The 18,057-nt window shown below is 39.6% G+C and overlaps 2 protein-coding genes across 2 annotated transcripts; one reads left to right on the top strand and one right to left on the bottom strand.

Annotated features, from left to right (window-relative positions):
• Positions 1 to 387: 387 nt before the first annotated feature.
• LOC140241481 (pancreatic triacylglycerol lipase-like) lies at positions 388 to 11,442 on the bottom strand. Its single transcript, XM_072321210.1, has 10 exons — positions 11,372 to 11,442; positions 9,516 to 9,743; positions 8,805 to 9,033; positions 8,260 to 8,368; positions 5,662 to 5,778; positions 4,761 to 4,877; positions 4,046 to 4,294; positions 3,098 to 3,221; positions 2,088 to 2,285; positions 388 to 466 (listed from the first exon to the last, which is right to left on the bottom strand). Exons 1-10 carry the CDS (start codon positions 11,440 to 11,442, stop codon positions 388 to 390), a joined length of 1,521 nt encoding a protein of 506 aa, XP_072177311.1.
• Positions 11,443 to 12,537: 1,095 nt separating this feature from the next.
• Positions 12,538 to 17,587, top strand: LOC140242109 (uncharacterized). Its single transcript, XM_072321872.1, has 2 exons — positions 12,538 to 12,678; positions 16,034 to 17,587. Exon 2 carries the CDS (start codon positions 16,055 to 16,057, stop codon positions 17,561 to 17,563), a length of 1,509 nt encoding a protein of 502 aa, XP_072177973.1. The 5' UTR covers positions 12,538 to 12,678; positions 16,034 to 16,054; the 3' UTR covers positions 17,564 to 17,587.
• Positions 17,588 to 18,057: the final 470 nt, after the last annotated feature.

Here is an 18,057-nt window from a genome sequence, read left to right on the forward strand (position 1 = left end):
CAGCAACAACAACAACAACAATAACAACACAAACATTTCCTCCAAGGACCAGTGATATTACGAATCATGACGTAGACGCGTACAGATTCTAACACCTTTCTCGTTTCTTATCTCGTCAGTCATCAATGTTTGATTACATTTTTTTTTTCTCGTTGACTATTTTGCCGTCATTTTTGTATACCGTTATCATCTTCCAATCAAGGGGATTTCTTTGTGTATTCATACTCGGCGAATCGACTTAATATTACTCCACTGTTTCAGAATCTATGACTTTACAGATGGACATTTATGAAAAAACTACACTGCAACACTTATTGACGTCCTCCCCCGATCACCTAGTTGCTTTGTGATAATGATGGATTGTCAATGGCGAACAGTGACGGACTATCAATCGCAGACGTCTACTCGAAAGAAAACGCGAGGAGTGTCGGGCTCGATAGCTTCGTAGGATCCACACATCAGGTAGCTATGGTTGCAGGAAAGATTAACAAAAAAGAAGGGAATCATACAATGAAATACAGTGAGTAGATATCAGCTTCAATGTCAGCTATTAGTAGAGTTGTGATATTTTTCTAATTAGTGTGGCTGATGCAGTTATAAACAAGGCGACATGTCAAAAAACAACAACAACAAACAAACGTGCCTGTTTCTACAGTAAACGTCTTAGTTGCCATTGTATACCGTCAAGTACAGTTGTAACAATTATTTTGTCTAAAACAGGCAAGTTTACTTTACGTATTCAATTGTGGATCCCCCTCCCCCGGAAGCATGGAGAAACTCAATTCTTCTGTTCCTATAATTCGATACTCGTAGAAGGCTTCCGTTGCGGTAGAACGTTGGGTGGTAGAAGGTGTAATGGTGCACCACGTATTCTTTCTTGGGTTTCGGCGAGCATGTTCTCGCCGTCATGGCCGTTCTTGCCGTCATGGCCGTCTTGCCGTCATGGCCGTTTTCAAAAGATTGAAAGCGGTATCATGGTTTCATGATATTACCAGTTAAAGAAGCATGATGACCACGATACAAGGCAGGGGCGGATCCAGGAATTCCGTAAAGAGGGGGCGTGTTTACAAAATTAAAGGGGGGGGGGCACGCACCCCTCCCCCCATTTTTTTCTTTTTATTTCTTTTGTTTCAACAAAAAATAAAGGGGGGGGGGGGCGTGCGCCGGTTGCGGTCCTCCCTGGATCCGCCCCTGCAAGGGACTACACCAGCAATGGGTTTGATGTATGATATCTATCAATCATATTTCACCAGACTCCAGCGAGCCTGTAAGCACAATTGGGGCCGATACCGCTAATTGAATGATCACAATTTTGTGCACATAATGTAGATGTGGCGTAGTGGGGAATACGTCATAAGATTGCTCGTGCAGGTGATTATAAGGTGTATAAAAGGGAGAGAGAGTGAGAGAGTGTGAGACTGAGAGGCGATGGAGACGTGGAGAAAAGAACTGTGCATGCCTGTAGAGGTGGGTAATCATTATATCTGGACTTTGTTGCATTGAAAAGTTAGGTACATGGTTTACATCGAGTCTTAAAGGGATGGTACAGTATTGGTGGAGATGAGAATTTGGCATTTAACTTTTTGCGAGATACAAAGAAAACACTTATGATATAGTACAGAGCATACCATTTCAAGAGGAATTAAAAGTTTATTGATGAAAATCGGGTTTGGAATGACTGAAACATCCAAAAACAGAGTAAAACAAAGCGATCGTAATAAAGTGTGGGTCCCACACTTTATTAGAATCGCTCTTTTTTTGCATATCTCGGCCATTTCAAAACCAATTTTCATCACATAAATGTTGAATTCCTCATAGAATTACATGCTCTTTCATATTTAATAAGAGGGTTCTCATTATTTCAACGAAAAATGTTAGAAATCTGAAATCAGGTCTCAACCAAAACTGTACGATCCCTTTAAGAAATTAAAATACACTTTTTCTACTATAGCAGAACTTCAAATAGTTTGCCATTTTCGTTTATTTCTTTGATTATGGGCAGCGGGTCCAAGCACACTTTATAATATCAACCTAAGATTACAATAATCCGACGTCGATAAAAAAACAAAAAAAACAACAACCCTTACCTCTCCCCGTTCTCAGCCGAATCGATGATGATCTGGTGGATGTAGAGCTTTGGATTCTCGAAAAACTCCCAGTCCCATGGCTTGTAGAACTCGGCATCATAGTCCCACTCGAAGTATAGGCGAGTGATGAACCCGACGTTGACGGAGGACGCGCCGATGTGCAGGTAGTTCGTCAATGGCTCGTACTCGCGGAAGTCCCTGGGGTAATTATTTCAATGCGAGGGCAGAGGCCACAAATATGACTCGAATTCGACATCTAGTTTGAATTCTTTCGAAAACGCAATAGCTGCAAAAATTAATTGAAACAGTTCATCAATGATATGTCAATTATAATCGATACCGAACAAATAAAGTCAACGTATGATTTCGTTGAGGTGTATTAAACGTATGATGATTATAATTTGAATCAATAATAGATATGCCCTTCTTTCCGTATTTTACCTTGTGCAGCTCACGTTTTCATCGTTGGCATAATTACCTGTAAGTGTGCGTCTATCTTCAAGCTTGAGAAATCCTGTAGGGTAAATATCTATTCTACCTGGAGCAATGTATTTGACAAGGCTCATTTTCTTGAGTATATCAACAGCTTCCAGAAAAGAGCGCATTGCTACTTGTTTTGTTTAACACACAGCCACACATTTTTTATATTATCGGCCGGTATACTAGTGTATTATATTTACTTTTTTCCCTTCTAAGGACCTTATACCTATATAAGCCATTCCATCCTTCAGTAACATATTACGCGAATCATTTCCATTTTGCATACGTTAGATGTTGCTATGTCGGGAGAGCCTCAGGCAAGCTTTCTCGGTGTCTTGTCTTTGTTATAAAGTATACACAAAATTTGAATAATTATGGTAGGAACTGGTCTATGATAAACATGTTGCAGACTTTAATATCAAGGCTTGAAGGCCCGAGATTTACCGCAATGTATTATGCTACCACTATATGACCCTAAAATGACGAGTTATCCAAATCTGAGAAAGAGGGGATAAAAACACACAACTCACGGCGAAAGAGCGAATGTTTCTGATTCACCGTCATCACCCACAAGAGAGATGAAAATCTTCCCCTTGTTGGTGTTCTCAGCCCTGTTTCCGTCATCGATCTGGACGTCGAAGCGGTACTGGAAGGCTGATGATATATGGCACGATGACCATCAAATGAAATGAGATAATTACTCATAATCTGCCATTGCTGGTTTAATTATTTTTATCCACTATAATTGATACATTTTCGAAAACTCCGTAGGCCTACCTATTGCCAAACAAGAGAACTTGCATAATTATATTCACCTCTCTTCCTTTCTCTTCTTTTTCTCCTTTCTTCCCCTGAACTCTTCCTTTTAATATGTATTTTTTTTCTTAAATCCTTTTCCTACTCTCCTCTATAATCCTTCCCTTTCTTTTCCTGATTGACGAAGAGAATCCACTGTCAGTTGTGGTGGTGTTAGAATAATGGTGCATAGATGGAGAGATAGATGAATGCATGGCTGGAAGGCCATTTAGTGATGGTCGTTTGCAAGGTTACTTTTGCCTGCGGTGATTGTCGATTGTGGTGATGTTGAACAGGAGATTGCAGACACGGCGGCTGTGACTAGATGAGTTCGGAAGGATGCTAGTACTAACAGTGGAAATTATGATGATTGTAACGGATGTGGTACTAATTATGTTGATGTCATTTTCTTTTAATCAAGGGTAGGCTTATTGATAATGTTCGATAGCGTTTTTACCAAGAAAACAAAGCTTTTGTTGTGGTGTGTTATTCGCCGTTACTATGGGCAATTTTTAAAAACGCTCAGTGTCCTCAATGTCAATGCCATTCTGACGTGGCAGCTCTGAGAAGGTTAATCAAGGGAACAGGAGCAAATCCACAAGTAGGCTAATTAATGGGGATGTTGTTTCGCACAGTACACATTGTATAGCCGACTACAGTGGTTACAGGAGTCGTCTGCATACCGCAATACGGCGAAGTTTCCACTGTGTTCAGTTGGTAGACCACCTCGGTGGCGCCATCTTGCGGTTGGTAGAGGTTTGCATACCAGCCCATCTTCACTTCCCCATCGCCGTAGCACAGCCCCTCGTTGTAGTCGTCCCACTCGCGGGTGCAGTTGAAAGCAATGTTCGGGCACGGCCCAGCCTGGTTGATGGACGCCGTGAATAGCTCCACGGCCCGGATGTGATTACATGCCACATAGTCCACCAGGCCTAACATCATCAGACAAAACACGTACTAGTAGTCAAGACTCATTTTTTGTTCAAGGATTTTCGTGCTCACTCATTATTTCCTTGAAAACGAGTTTGACATATATTATTCATTTAACTTGATTTAGTCCGCTTGCTCTATTTCTCTCCGTTTATTCAGAAAAAAAGCGGAGGAAAAAATCACTTCTTGATGAACAGGGACAACTTTCAGTTCGTGAAAAGATTATAAAAATCCAATCAGTAACTGGCATACTACTCTGTGTATAAGTAACTTCAGGGAAAACGCGTGTGATTTTTTTTTTCATCGAACATACTACACTCGTAAAACGTTCATGAATGCGAACGCCTAACGCGTGGATGCCGCTATTGACACCTTAAGCAAATCATTGCGAAAACTGATATTGTACAACGCTGCATTATACCGAGGAGCAAAGTTTGCTTGAAGTTTTGTAAATCTGTTTCTTCGTACCTCCCCATATTCCGTGGGCAATGATAGAGCGAATGATGCGTTGATCGCAACCCGGCTGGTCCCGGCCGCTATTCGGGAAAAAGTCGAGATGTCCCGCAGTGTTGTACATTCCCATGCCTTTTTGAGAGATGATAACCAAGATTCGTCATCCGATTGGAATTGATCAAACTGAACAACTACTATAAGGGTAATTTCTTTACACTCTGCAATTGTGCTAAAAAAAACCAACAACAACCATTGACTGACGAAACTTAGATAAAACTTTAAGATATGATTATGCAGCTTTTTCTGGCTTCCTCTTCCGGACAATGCGATGAGAACAATACATATTATCATTACGGCACGCTCGTCACACATAATATAGTGACTAGTAAAGGGCTCGTAGGTTTGCAGAAGGGAATGCATATCATTTCAGCTGGAGCGGTTCTGCCCATATCAATATGAAAGACACTTTATCCCCCATTGCCTATAGTCTTATACGGAGGAGATTCGATCCGTCTGTAATGTGGTTGTTTCCTCACAGACATTCAATGATTCCCAGCGGCTACCTTAATAAATCAAGATATACTACACTCCTTAAGCAATGTCTGATATATAAAGATATGTCAATCAAGGTTGTTCATTCTACATCCATGAATTCGTAAAAGAAATTCACGCTCCCATCTATTAGAGGCGATGAGAATTTGCATGGGCTACAGGTGTTTAATTACAAATGGCTTTGTGTTAATTCCACTGTTTTTTCCTACTTATCATTTGCTTGCAACAGATATCAGTATAGCTTTTTCTTTCAATGGAGATAAAGGGAGGCCGCATCAAAACATTCATAAATGCTTTCTTTGATTGATTTCCATCACAAAGAATTAGAAATAAAGCGCCAAATCTACTGGACGTCGATGATTACCGAGTTTAAACAGAGGGTCGGTGTCGGTGTGTATAATGTCGACAAACTTGGCGTCTGTCGGGTCGATGCGAATTCTTGGATCACAGCCATCAAAGTAGGGACCGGCAGGATCCAAACCTGAGGAAAATTAAGACTAAAGTTGAGTACCGTTTGGTTTCTTTCATCTCAATTGATCTTTCTTTTCTTTTTTTCATCATGAGATTAAGTGAATCATTAATAACAGAAGACATCATAATGATGAATTTTGAGATACTGGAATTGACAAATGAATGATGATGGACGCCGTGGATGGAGCAGAGACAATGTTACAGAAGAAACAAACAAACAAACAAACAGAAAAAGAATGAAAGAAAGAAAGGACCATATTCATTTACCACAGGAACTATCCAGTCACACGAGTGAATATCGGGATAAGATAAAGTACCAAAAGACAATACAATACAATGGGATTCTTAAAGCGACGAAGAATCTACACTTTGCAATGCATGGTAAACTCATCACGCTATAGACTTTACTAACATTGGAATGTTAAAACCAGAAAACTAACAGGATCGAAAGCAATTCGACAACCCCTCATACAATGAATTGATTTGTCTTTTGTTCTCAAACAACGAGCTTGGTCATTATCAAGATATCAAAGTGAAACACGAACCAAAGCATCAGGAAGCGAACTTTGGCCATGCATGCCGTGTTTATTTGTGTTTGCCTGTTACGTCTGCATGGGTAGAGTGTTTGCTTTATGGGCAACATCAACGCTTTATGAAATCAAATGATTTGAGATTCTGTGTGCCTTTTGAGATCGGTAATAAGCCTACTTACGTCATATGCATACTGTTTACTCGTATATAGACAGCGCATTTGGAAAGCAAAGGAGCTTAAAGATTAGGACGGGGTGAAGAATGAACAAATACATTAATGAGACCACAGCCATTTTTAAAATTCAATAATCATCTGAATTCGAGACTACCCTCTGGTAATGGCTACTGAAACCATCCCATATTAAAGAGATAGTGTAGTTCTGGCTAAGACTTAACTTCAGGTTTCTAACATTTTTTGGTGAGATAATGAGAAACCTCTGATGAAATATGAAAGAGCATGTACAATTGTAATTCTTAGAGAGATTCAACATTTATTTGATGATAATTGGTTTTGACGGCTGAAATATTCAAAACAGAGCGATCGTAATAAAAGGTGGGACCCACCTCTTATTAGGATCGCTTTGTTTTTCTTTGTTTTTGGATGTATCAGCCATTCCAAAATTGATTTTCATCATAATAAATTTTGAATTCCTCTTAGAATGGCTTACTCTGTATAATTCAATGAGGGTTTCTTAAACTCGCAAAAAGTTAAAGCCCAATTCTCATCTCCACCAATACTATACCACCCCTTTATACCTGAGACATAAAACTATATTGGCAGTACGAGTTGTAGAGGGAAGGGCGAATTTAAATACGACACATATTATTATGAGAGTCTCTCAGGGGGGCATTTCATGAAGGAACTTGTCGGATAAAATATCCGACAAGTCAATTATATCCGACAAGTACAGAGAAATCAGCCAATCAGACTAAAGAATTTCTCAAATCTTGTCGGATATAATTGACTTGTCAAATATTTTATCCGACAAGTTCCTTCATGAAATGCCTCCCAGATCTGTTCATGTCAAGTCATGTTGCCTCCATTAAATACACACAACATAAAACACATGCAGGCATAATGTGTGCTCGTCTTTTTCCGTAAACAATACCGTCACTCAAAAAAAGAGACACTGAATATGTTTCATAATACATGTCTCAAATGTTCACACTGGGTGGTCCTGTTTGTACTTTCATTCTCTAATATGCTCTTTCCAACAACAACAAAATCTATCGAAAGCCGTTTTTTAGAGGGTTACGACATAGTAGTTGTTTGCATACGAGACATTTTTCCATGATTCCATGCCTTCCCAAAAACTTTCCATAAATATGATTTGATACATTCCTCTTCTCCCTCTCTCTTTACATCAGTGCATCTCTTTATAGAAGACATAAATAACGCATGTAGAAGTTATTGTAATAGTTTTTATTTCCGTAGAACTTGTTTGTCATTAAATTATAAAGGTGTCTGCCCTTTCTTTTTCCACCTATTTCCGTCTGTTTACCAGAAGTTTGGAGCAGGAACGGCAAAGTTTCAACCTACGAGTCAGACACTGCCTTCCGTAGTTTCAATTTGCCGGTATGTCTCTCACGTGTGCATACCTTAAGAGTTATAGGAATGGTTTTCTTTGCAGGGCTCATCACACTAGATACTGTCAACATATCCCACGCTTCACAACCTTTTCACCTCCGCTAAGGGAGGAGGTTATTTTTTATTTTTTTGTTTTTTAACCCGAGGCCCACTTTAGCTTACAAAGTTTTTTTGATAAGATCGAATGCAAATTTTTTTATATCTTTTTGTTTTTTAAACATCGCGGCCTATCCTCTAGAGCTTCGCGGCCCACTGGTTGAGAAGCTTATACAGACCATGCCAAACGATTTCTAATCGAGGCTATCATTAAATATCATGAGATATGAAGTTCAGCTTTATTAATGAATGTATGTATATGGCCGTGGTTCTCACCTGTTATCCGACCAATGTTCGGGACAATTGCGCCAGCGATCCCGGCTGCGTGAGCTCCGAGACTATGACCAATGAGGTGAAAGGTCTCCGGACCAACGCCCTGGATCCCCTGTGGGTGTGACGTCATTGCAGGGGCAAATAAAAACACTTTAATTACGGGTACTTTTAGAGAGGTAATACATTGATAACTGAATTGAGTAGACGGTAATAGAAGTAGATGTATACCACAGAAAATGGGTATAAATGAGCTTTTTGTTAGTAATCCTGATAACGAAAGATATCAGAGTTTTAAAAAAAAATGATACCCGCACTCAATCTCTAAGACGCCAGGAATTTATATGTCACCTCTGACATTGAGATAAAATCGGGAGCAGTAAAGTGAATGCTGGCACAAGTTTTGTCTGTGGAATTTCCAGAAGTCAGCACTGAGTCCAAAACTTTATTCCGACCGGTAACATTTTGAGTTTATTTTTCTAACTTTTACAATATTTCTTGCTGCACACTGTTGGTAGAATTCAAGCAAAGTGTAGAGATTATAAGAATACCACGAGCATGTCAATGAGTAGTCCAATCTCCGCCCCGAGGACCCGAACGTTTCCTGTTGCTTCCTCGTAATCGTCTCGAATGACGCCCGGTCTCCAGTCCACGGTGATGATGTTGTAGTCCTTCTGGGCCAGGATCTCGGCCGACATGTCGTCCATCCAGTCGACGTCGGAACCGGCAACAAACCCGTGAATGATGACCACCGTATCCCTCCATGGTTTGAAATTCGATCTGAGTTCAAGAATAATACAACCAAGACATCGTGTGAAAGAAAAACTGTGATGAGGGGAGGAGCTGTTAGTGTGTGTGTTAATCCCTTCAGGGTTGGATATAACGGATTCAACTTGGCTAAAATCTAAATTTAGGACAAAAATGTCTAGGTACACGTCATAAATGGATGGATTAATGGACTTGATCCAGTGATTCGCGAATTGACAACCTGATCAATTACACGATTAATGAACAAATCAACATTTTGATTGCATACCTTACAAGTATTTGAAAAGATAATGGCCACAAACTGACCAGAAACGGTCTTAGATTGTTCTTAGATGGAGGTAAAAGACACATATTAGTAAGAACGTCGTGATTCAACAAAATCACACAAGTTACAATGGCATTAACAGTTCACAGGGTGTAGTGATGAAGAAACAGTTTGAACTTGTCATTTTAATACAGTTTAAGCTGAAGTAATCGGATAAGGTAAAACTGACATTGCGATCGTCTGTGCATCGTATGTGCTGAGTTCTTCGTAGGTATCTCCCAGCTCACGGGCGTGGAGTTTGAAGACTGTCCCGAGTTCGTCACGGCTATCCGGCAGCCAGTCGACAGGGCGATCGTCGGCGTGGTAGAAGGGCTCCTCGTCGCTGGTCATACAGCCCAGGTCCACGTAGCAAACCTCTCGGCCTGAGATCCGCGAAAGTTCAACAGATAGGACACCTCTTTGAATGCATGACTCGAGAATGTATGTTGAGATGATTATGTTCTACATGGGTACTTAAAAAAAAAACCAGTGAAGATTTGTTTGTTTGGTTTGATTTTATATCTGCATTTTCTTTCTCCATACACAATAACAAATGAAAACAAAAAATGGTACAGAGTAAGCACAAAAGAAGAAGAGAGTATAACATACAAATCAATACAAGAATAAAAGGCTTATTGTCAATTTCATAACAACATCAATCTCTGATAACATATAAATCAAAGCAACATGTTCAGGCATACTGTATTCATATATGAATAAGGGAGAAATCAATACAGGGGACCGTCATCATAAGCGGAGCTTGACGTGGCTGAGGCGCTCATAAGGCACTGGCTGAAAGCTTGAAATCACTTCCGAAGGACAAGGCAGTGAGGATAAAACGCCTTATCTGTCCAAATACACTAACCAGGAACCTCAAGAATAGGGATCCAGAATCTTATCCACGGATTTACCAGAGGGCCTTGTCATTATTATCAATAACATGGTGAGAAATATTCTTTATAATTTAAACTTCAGGATATGAAATCGGTCATATTTACCATGAACAAGAAGCGCGTTTGCAAGAAACGCGAACATCAAAAGTGGCTTCATTTTCCTCGCTTTATCTTTGGGATGGTGAGTGGTTGTTCTTCAAATGAATTCAAGCAACTGAGACGGGGGAATGATACGCGTTATAGTTTATAGAGCTTTACAAATTACTGATAGAAAGAGAATATTCTACCCTCGCCCAAGCCTTTCATGATATCAGCCCCGCCAGATGTTTAGTTCCTTCTATGTCTTATCTATAAAGTGAATGTGAACGGAGCAGATGGTTCCTTGATAACGTCTACAAAATTAGTGTGTTTGTATATCTAATCTAATCACATTTTTTTCTATTCATGATTATTTCGATATTTTAGGGATCATTTGTTTTATTAAAATTATCTCTCTACTGCTGTGACATAATCGTTCTGGCCAAAATTTTATCCATAATAGTTGAAACTATTCAAACTTTCACAGACGTGTGCTATTGATATCTCCTCATTCAGTGAAACCAAATTTAATTGGGTAACTTTCAATAATATTGGTTAAACTCATATACCTAAAATTAAAGATATTACATACTATTAAATTAACATTCCTGCCACTTTCTACATAGCTTATAGCATGCATACACTCCAGTATATTAGATACAGGTTGAGCACCAGCTGACAAGGATATTCATAATTCTTAAAGGACACATTGATTTTATCAATTCCTGAAAATATCCTCCTGAGCTGCGTTAACCTTTTCCACAATATCGCGTTATCGAAAGATTCGCCATGTTTTTGTGGACGTTGTTAGAGGGAGAGCTAACATTAACTTTTTAAACAAAAGTTCTCTTTATTTTCTTCCCCCTCTATTATGTTCTGTTTTCTTTTGTTTTCTCTGGTCCTCATGACCTGCTCTAAATGTCGGTCACTATATATTTCGGTGCATGTGTGTAATATTTCTTGATGTCTTTAACGAGGTGAACAGATTACCCGTCGACCCATTTTTCATTTCTGGATATAAATGTGTGTCATATACAATTAATGTGATATTCTGTCTGTTGATGGTCTCTCATACACATGCCGGTTCTGATTCCCAATGGGTTGGATCACAACCAGGCATTCATTGCCTGCCGATGGTATATCCATGCTTGCATCAGGGAGGTCTCTTCCCACCTCCCTGCTTGCGTCATGTATAACTGACACACAAAATCAAACAAAATAAAAATGAGCTGAATACACATGTGGTTCGACCTCTGTCTATTGGGCCTGATAGGATAGAAACTTTATGTTCTGTTATTAGTTGTATAATGTGTCTACATGACAAGACAGCAAGATGGAAATGGAAAGGGGGGATGGAGAGAGAGTGGTTCGGGTTAGGTTTACTTCGTCCTTTCATAAACATTACAGACGATGAAACACAATGCGATGTAATAAAAGAAATGCAAATGAGAGCAAAACGCACCATTCATTTTATCACAAACTCTCTTTGAATAGCCCATCAGTCCAAGAAAAAATACACTAGAATGAGAAGAAACTAATAGGGTGAAAGAGAGGATGGGGGAGATGTAGGAGTCTACGTGGATTACTCTCTTCAGAAGTTCTGTCTTGTATGACAAAGAATTGATGTTGTTCTTCAACATACAGGCCTACTGTCATTTAGTTAGGATCATCTCAACAGTAGACAAGTAGAATATAAATGATATACATGTATGTACTTATCATTAATATCTTATGTGTATATGTTTACGATATATTGGCCTATATATAACCTGTATATCCATCTCTCCCTCTCTCTCTCTCTGCATAATTTCTATTATACGTATAAGTAGGTAAATTCAATACATGAAACATGAGTGCTTGTAGGTCTTTATCCAACAATTTGCCCCTACGTTAAAGGAATCATAATTATGTTTAACATGAATGTGAGTGGTGGTGATGGGTATTGCGCAATGTCCCTTCGCGAGGGTATTTCCAATGTCGATGATTATTACCGTCTGTACGAAGGCTGCTGTGTGTACAAGAGTGTGTTTACGCGTCTGCGTGGAAAATTGCAAAGGCTGTGGGTGATCGACCCTGCCAACCCCTGGGCTCGAGTGAAAATCGAAACTACTCTCACCCGGATACATATACCCATATCTTTCAGTATGCTTTTAGTCTGGTTGTTTTCCACAAACTTGAGAGGGTAAATACTGCAAGTGAGTTCGTTTCATTTCATTCACGAGTTGTTTTGCGTAGAGAGGATCAACACCAAGTAGTCGTGTGTGGAGTTTTGGTCCCGGTGGTATAAAAACACACTCCGAAGCAAGGCGACGGGTTGAACGCCGGTTGAAGTTCAGATCTGTGGAGTTGTGTTTCTTCATCACTGTCAATGCCCTATAGCAGGTACGTATTATGATTATTTTGATCTGGCGATCACCCACACAGTACACATCGTGTCATATCTGAAGCATCATATCAAGCCTTTGCCTGTGTATAGTATAGAGGCCGGATCGAGTCGCGAACAGACAAGTCTAAATTGCCATTGCACTTGTATATGGCAAATGCACGATCTCAATCGATCAATGCATTATTGGTTATAATAATTATATTGTAATTTCGTACTACGCCAGTAATGTGTGTCTATCTTCATTTAATCGTGATCATTGTGAATGCATGTATAGGTCTACATGCACAGCCTACTCTATGATGATTAGCTCTATGCTAAAGTTACTATATCAACCAAGCGATCTCTCTTTACATATATCCGTGTGTACGGGAGATATCTAGCTCTATCTTGTCATTACCGCTCCGTCTTTATAGTGCTGTGGTATATTAACCGACTACAGAGCGAGGCCAGGCATTGCCATCGACATTAATTACTTCCGCGTTTTGACAAGCTTGCAAACCCACCAACTGGGCAAAAAGAACGTCAGATCAGCTATCACTGAGTACGTGTACTACTAGTCAGTTCCTCGTCTGCCACTGTGCACATTATCTCTACAGGCTATTCACACGGCAACACCGGTGTTTAATACATGTATATATATTCATTGCAGTATTCTGCTTATTCACATGGGCTGTACACTCGAAAATTCCCCTTTTTATGAGAGGTCTGAGCAACTACCGTGCATGCCTGTTGTACAGTATTTCCAGCGTTCGCGTACGGACACTATTCATGATAAAAAGTTAGGCGGTGTATTATCTGAAAATTAAACCAAATAGATCTTGTGAGCATATTTTCTTCTTTTTTTACATTAGGAAATGGTAGACTTGAAACCACTGTATTATAATTTTTACATTTTTCTACAGTTACAACTTATCCATTGTATTGCGATATACTGGTGATTTGCTTCTATATTTATAAAGCCACTGTTTACCATTAAGGGAGCAGTGATTATGAAACGTTCGAACCACATTTGATACATATGTATAGATCAGTTGTATCACGAAACATCCTACCATATGTAATTTTGTTAATAAAACCGCAAATATAAGGAGAATAATTTTCTCAATAAACCAACTTTTAGACGGCCCTTATTGTAGAAACGATAAGGAAACTATTATTTACATTTTTATATCTAACAATACTTAACTTTGATTACACTGATTAACATTTTTTACGTTGGTTGTTTCTATCCCTAACTCACATTTGGAACTATTTTGAAACACTTAAGTTGTTTTTTTTTTTTAAATCTGTAAATGATAGTGGCTTTAATGATATGATGCAGATGCCATGGTAAGAATGTTCCTAAGATGTTCCTAAGAATGTTCCTAAGATGTTCCTAAGAATGTTCAATTCTCTTTCAAGACTCTGATGTCTTATGTTATAACGTCCACAGAAGAATTTAATGAATCAACAGATAAAGGGAAAGTTGATTAAGGGAAAGAATAATGTTTCATGTCTCCCAAAGTGTTACCGGAATGCATGTTAAGCAATAAGTATATAATGGAAATTACTAAGTTTTCGCTATCACAAAGTTACATACAAATTAAAACAAACCGAGAATATCTATACTAAACAATGACTCTCAGGTCCGTTTCATACTCAAGATTCGTGGCAGTTTCAGTTGTGATTTGGCTATATGATAGCAGGTTTGTTGCTATACGTTGCGTGATCTGATTTCTTTCACTTTTTATGAGTCGTGTATCATGATTTCGTGAACCGTTATAAGTTTGAAAACATTTAACACGGGGGCTAGATATTTGTTTTTTCAAATAGAAGATCTGGGATTTTCGAACAGGTCTGGGATTTGAATCCCATTTAGGTCCTATTCGGTTCTTTAATCCTCGGACAAGATGATGTGCATACAATTTTGACCCTCTTGGCTCAGATGTTTCAAGTTTCAAGTTTCAAGTTTATTTAACCAATTCATTAAACATATGACATTTTACAAAAGGATACAGCATTAAGAATAATGAATGGTTTGGGACCCCAAAAGAAGCAGAGCTTGTAAAAAAGGGGTCCCGGATAAACATATAAAACAAAGCAAAACATACTAAAGTTTTAAACATATTAACAAGAAGTATAATAGTAACATATTTACATAGGACAGATGCAACACAAGCACACACACACACACACGCGCACACACACACATTCAATCACACAAACACGTGTCACAAAAACGCTCATGCACATACATATAATTCACATGAATTGCAGAAAGATACTTTCTATTTTACTATACTTTTAAATTCAGCTTCCCTGATCAATTCTTGTTTTACAAATTTCCCTCAAGATAAATGCGACATGTACGTTTAAAGTTGGATAGTGATGAGGCTGACCTAATTCTCAATGGCAAATTATTCCATTCTCTAATACAAACATATACAAATGAATTTTGGGCAGTTTGAGTTCTTGCAAAGGGTTGATGAATGAGATTACTTTTACGCGTATTATAAGCATGAACGGTAGAATTTAACACAAACGCATCCTTCATGAAAGATTTCGGATCACCTTGTGTCTTAAACATAAAAATCAAGCAACTCAAGATAACTAATTTTTCAAATGGCAAAAATATGAAGTTGAATAAACAACGGCAAACTTGGACTTCTATAGTTTGAATTTGTAATATACCTTACAGCTTTTTTCTGAAGAACAATCAACTTATCTATATGAGTCTTATAAGTATTTCCCCAAGCTACATTACAGTACATTAAATGAGGCATAACTATGGCATTATACAGAGTAATTAAGGTTTCTTTTGGTAAATAGAGACGTAACTTGGATATGATACCAACACTGGACGAGAAACTTTAGTACAGACGTAACTGACGTGGTCTTTCCACGATAAATATTCATCGACTATAACGCCTAGGAATCGTACATTTTGGCTTCGATCAATCTGGTTACCGCCTATAACCAGTGGAACAATGTCATTTTGGATTCTTTTCCCTCTTAATCTAAATACAACATATTGAGATTTGCTAGTATTCAATAATAGTTTATTACAACAAAACTATTCAAATATATTACCAATTTCATCATTTACAGAGTTTATGTGTATATACATGGGTTATTGACATATGAGGCAATGATAATTGCAGCCCCCCCCCCCCTAGTAAATGAGTCATAACTAACTGTCATTTGCAAAATGTTAGTGTCGTCTCATATTCCGACTGGGGACTGGGGATGAAGATGAGTGGACAAAATGCTACTTACACGAGATCCTCTTCTACAATGCAAATGTATTTGAATGTCTGACATGCAGTTTTGCTGGAGATTTCATGTCGTGCTTATGTATTGTATCTTTGGCAGAGTGTTGAACAGGCTGTCGGGATGAAGCAAGTTGTCCAGCACGGCCCTCGCTCCACCGCGGCCTCTGCGACGGAAACGTGCCCCCTGCATTTCGGCCGGGTGCAGACTGCCTACGATCTTCCTTGTGGCCACACTGCATGCGAAGAATGCCTCCATGCCATCGCCACAGCAAGCACCCAGCGCCGCAAATCGAACATCCAATGTCCAGTGTGCCAGGTGGTCAGCGCGTTTGATCCACAGCGGCGCGATCAAGAGGAGGCAGAAATCTTGGCCACAAGTCGCCCGTCCAGCAGGAGCAGTAGCTTCAGCAGCGGCATTGTCAGTCCCGTTTTGCCCGGAACACCTAAGTCACACCGGTACCAAATCAAGCTTCAGGACGACCCTGGCAACTCAACTTCCGCTTTGACTTGGGTACCGGAACCGGCCGTCGTCAACAAACGCGTGATTCTTAAGTTGACTCTTGGCGGGAAAGATGGAAAGGTTATCATTCCAGAGAGAAACACATACGTTAGAGGGACGATCCTTCTGCCTGATCAGACCTTAACAGAAATAGATTTCTTGCCCAGCGGAAATTCGAACTTCTTCACGACCGAAAATCCTTCCCACTCTTTCGAAAAGGTAATCGTTCCAAATCAAATCGGGAAGTACAAGGTTGAAGTCAATCTAGGAGGCGCGAAACACGTGATGGCAGATATGGCTGTCCAACCGAGTGGAGGGAAGACCTTTGACACACGTAGCTTCCGGAAACTGAAAAACCCTCACGATATCATCGTTAGTGGTGGACAGTACGTTATTACAGACAAGGGTAACCATCGTGTCGTGGTTCTTGATCATGAAGCCAACTTCCACATGGAATTCGGCAGGACTCCACCTAAAGGTCTGAAGAAGATCGGACCATTCGGTATCGCTGCAGACCCCATCGCTTTCTATGTAACAGACAATAACAATAAGTGTGTGCTGAGGTTCGTTCGTCAAACTGCCAAGCTCTCTGTATGGGCGAAAGTTGGGCCTTGTCCAACCGGTATCGCACTTGACCAGGAGTTCGTCTACATAGCGGATGCGAAAGAATGCAACATTCGAGTGTACAGTCGGCATGCCGAGCATAGGTATACTATCAGCTACAAAGGTGCATTAGATGGAGGACTCAACTTCCCCTGGTTAATGGCCGTCAACTCAAAGGGTCACCTCGTGGTCGCAGACAGGGACAACTGCAGAATTCAGATTTTTGATCCACGTAGTAGGAAATCTCTCAAAACCATTGCGTTGACGACTGGGAACAAAAAGTGGCACTGCCGCGGCATTGCCGTCGATAGGTTCGACAACATCTACGCGACGGCAAGACGGTTGGATTCATGGCGAGGTTGTAGCAGGGAGACAATCATGGCGTTCAGTTCCGACGGCACGTACCTCGGCAACTTCGGAGATCTTCGGGAATTTGACTATATTCGTGGAATCGCCATCGACGAAGAAATGTCAGCCGCAGTAGTTGTTGACGGGGCAAATCACCAAATCAAGGGTTATAGATTGTAAAATCGCATGGAGTCGGCGCCAAGAGATGGTCTATTGAGAAAATGGATGATAACACGAAAAATAAGATATATATATATATATATATATATTTTTTTTTATGGGCACAAAACTCTTGTTGCGATTTAACGTGGCATCGAAAGATGAGTACGGTACATGATGTAAGTGTGTAAAGGTGTGTTCCATGTTTCAAGAAAGATGAAAACTCTCAGACGTGAAAAGGACCAAACTGATCTTTGTCTTCAATCTATTTCATCATTCAGAACTTCAGCGCTTAAAAAAAAAAAGAAACTCTGTTTCATCCTCTCCGCTCTGCTGAAGTGGTTAAAGCATAAACCATCACAATCTCAAACATTTGAATGGGAATGGTTGAATAGCTGATGTGTGACAAAGACCAAACAAAAAGGCTGAAAAGTTCAAGACAAAGACAGCGACAAAAAAACAACAAATTTTAGACAACTCCAAAAATATCTAACCAGAACCTCATACTGATAATG

Source organism: Diadema setosum, chromosome 18 (assembly GCF_964275005.1).
Source record: "Diadema setosum chromosome 18, eeDiaSeto1, whole genome shotgun sequence".
Taxonomy (NCBI): Eukaryota; Metazoa; Echinodermata; class Echinoidea; order Diadematoida; family Diadematidae; genus Diadema; species Diadema setosum.